The 2376-nt window shown below is 28.0% G+C and overlaps 1 protein-coding gene across 4 annotated transcripts in view; it reads right to left on the bottom strand.

The window, feature by feature from the left end:
- The window catches only part of LOC111634715, a 187109-nt gene that overhangs the window by 45208 nt on the left and 139525 nt on the right, over positions 1-2376 (bottom strand). For all 4 annotated transcript variants that reach the window (XR_002758268.1, XM_023379554.1, XM_023379555.1 and 1 more), the window contains exon 29: positions 82-189. Coding sequence is in view for 3 of the 4 variants with exons in the window: in XM_023379554.1 (XP_023235322.1) it covers positions 82-189 (108 nt within the window). In the remaining variant the exon portion in view is untranslated. The remainder of the gene's footprint in view (positions 1-81; positions 190-2376) is intronic.

The following is a 2376-nucleotide window of genomic DNA, read 5'->3' as shown; positions in this document are numbered from 1 at the left end:
TCTCCTGGAACCAATTACTGACGTAAGGCAAGGTATACCTGTATATATATATTTATATTATATAAATTAATATTTATTTACCCTAAAAGATATTTTTGTAGTTAATGTATGTCCATGGTAAATTACTGGCCATCCATCATCACCGTCCCAACAGTCTAATTCTACACATCTACAACCTGTTAGCAATACCTGAAAAAAATTGTATATATAATATTTAATTAGAACATAATCAACAAAACCACGTATATAAAATATATAATTAATTCATAATTTGAACAGGGATGTTGAGATATTTTAAGTTTTTTTTAACATTAATATTCTTAATTAATTTAAATTGTAATTAATTTAGGTTAGAATAATTAATTTTTTGAAAATAACTTTCAAAACAAAATTACCCATAAGTGTCTTATAGATTTATGTAATAATAATAAATATTTTTAAAGAAATAATATACATTTCAATCATTCAACCAATAAATATTCTAACATGTTATGAAAATGCAATAATTTACTTATTTCTAAAATACAGTAGTTACTTTAATATAGCATATAGCAATTAGTATAATGATACAGATAATGCCTTTACTCTGCAATTTACTGTTTAGACATGTATAATTCTATTATAATAATAAATTATTTCTTTAAAGTTTTATATTGTAGTGTTAATTTTCATGAGGAGGATCGGAAGTGGAAATGTACTTTTTGGACAGCATTGGGCTTTAAAGTGTAGGATCTGGCAAGTGTAATAAAACCCTAGATGATAGCTGTAGATGGGCTTTCATTTCTTTGCAAAATGGATTTATACATCAGAACATACAATATATACTGTTAATTTTGATCTGTTTATAACATCTGTATTTCCTGATGGTACAAGACTAACAGGAAACCAATTTAATTTGTACAAAAGAACAAAAATTACAATATTAAATATGTGAAGTAATAAAAATAAAAAATTTTCCAGTATTTTGTTTTAGCACAAAACTAACTACTTGTATCCAAATAATAGCACAATCCTTCAATAGTTCGTTCTTAAGAGTCCTTCCGAAACTTTGATCAAAATGGATAGAAAAAATAAAGTTCTACTCCCTTCATACACTTCACTTTTCTCTGGTGAATCACACACAAAGAATAGCTAGAAACCAAGGGGAATACCTTAAGCACCCCTTAATGAAAGATAAGGGTGGCTCCCCCTACTGTGGACAAACCATTATGAAAAAAAATACACCTTGTTTTTTTAACACCATACATGTGTGATAGCTTACAGTCAAGAGCAAGGATTTGCACAAAAGAATTTTAAAAAGTAGATGTAAACAGTTGGGAAGAAAAACAACTAGCATAAGATTAATCCTAGTCTCCTCTGTCCATATCCTTATTAACTTTTACACACATGGATACTCCACCATATGTGTACATCTTCCTTGTTTATTGTATCCATTTCTAACTGTTTTACTAAATAGTCTGAAAAATGGAGGACTGTAAAAAGCAATCTTAATTTTTTAATGCATTTTATTGCACCCAAGCTTCTACTGTTTTGTGTACCATTTGATTAATTGACTCTCTGTAATTCAATATATATCAATTTAATCTTCCTAACTTTAATCTCAAATTTTCAAATGCTGTTTGCATTGTGACTTAGACTGAGATGGATATTATTTGCACGCAAAAAATGATTTAAATCGGTTATGATTTTGGAGAAGGTTAACCGGTTCACAAACATCAAAGATTGTCTCTAAGGGAGTTCCACCTACTCTGTTGAATAATATATTATCAGATAATAATTATAATACAGTGAGACCTCAGTTTTCATCGATAATCCATCCAAAAACAATCGGTAAAATCCGAAACTGATGAAAACTGAGGCAATTATTTCCATATGAATCAATGTAAATCTAATTAATTCATTCTAGACACTCCAAAATATATACCAAAACACATTTTACAGAGAATAAATATAGTGTTTAATAATGAAACCAATAAGAAATTAATAATAAATGAACATTCAACATGGAATTTCCCAAGATGGAGCTAAAAGGAAAGGAAAGCAATGAAATTGGGCATATTCAAAATCTCAGCATCAATCTAGTGAGATGCTGCCGGAAGTGACACAACTGGTGGCATTTTCTAGAGAACATAAACGCTGACTGCCGGGAATTTCGGGAGAGAAAAACAATAAAAATAGTGAATAATGTGGACTTCCACATTACGTTAAATTTATTTTTGAACTTATTTAATGAGAACAGCTTAATGAAAAATAAAAATTTTGATAAAAGAAATAAAGATAAAGATTTTTTAAATAATTAAATTGATCCTAAGATTACACTTTAACAACAAAAATTATGTGATGTCTTATATAAATATACTAGTATATTAAAATATT

The sequence above is a fragment of the Centruroides sculpturatus genome, unplaced genomic scaffold (assembly GCF_000671375.1).
Source record: "Centruroides sculpturatus isolate CEXI.00-Female unplaced genomic scaffold, Cexi_2.0 scaffold971, whole genome shotgun sequence".
In the NCBI taxonomy this organism is placed as follows: Eukaryota; Metazoa; Arthropoda; class Arachnida; order Scorpiones; family Buthidae; genus Centruroides; species Centruroides sculpturatus.
This window is presented reverse-complemented; position numbering and strand designations above follow the sequence as displayed.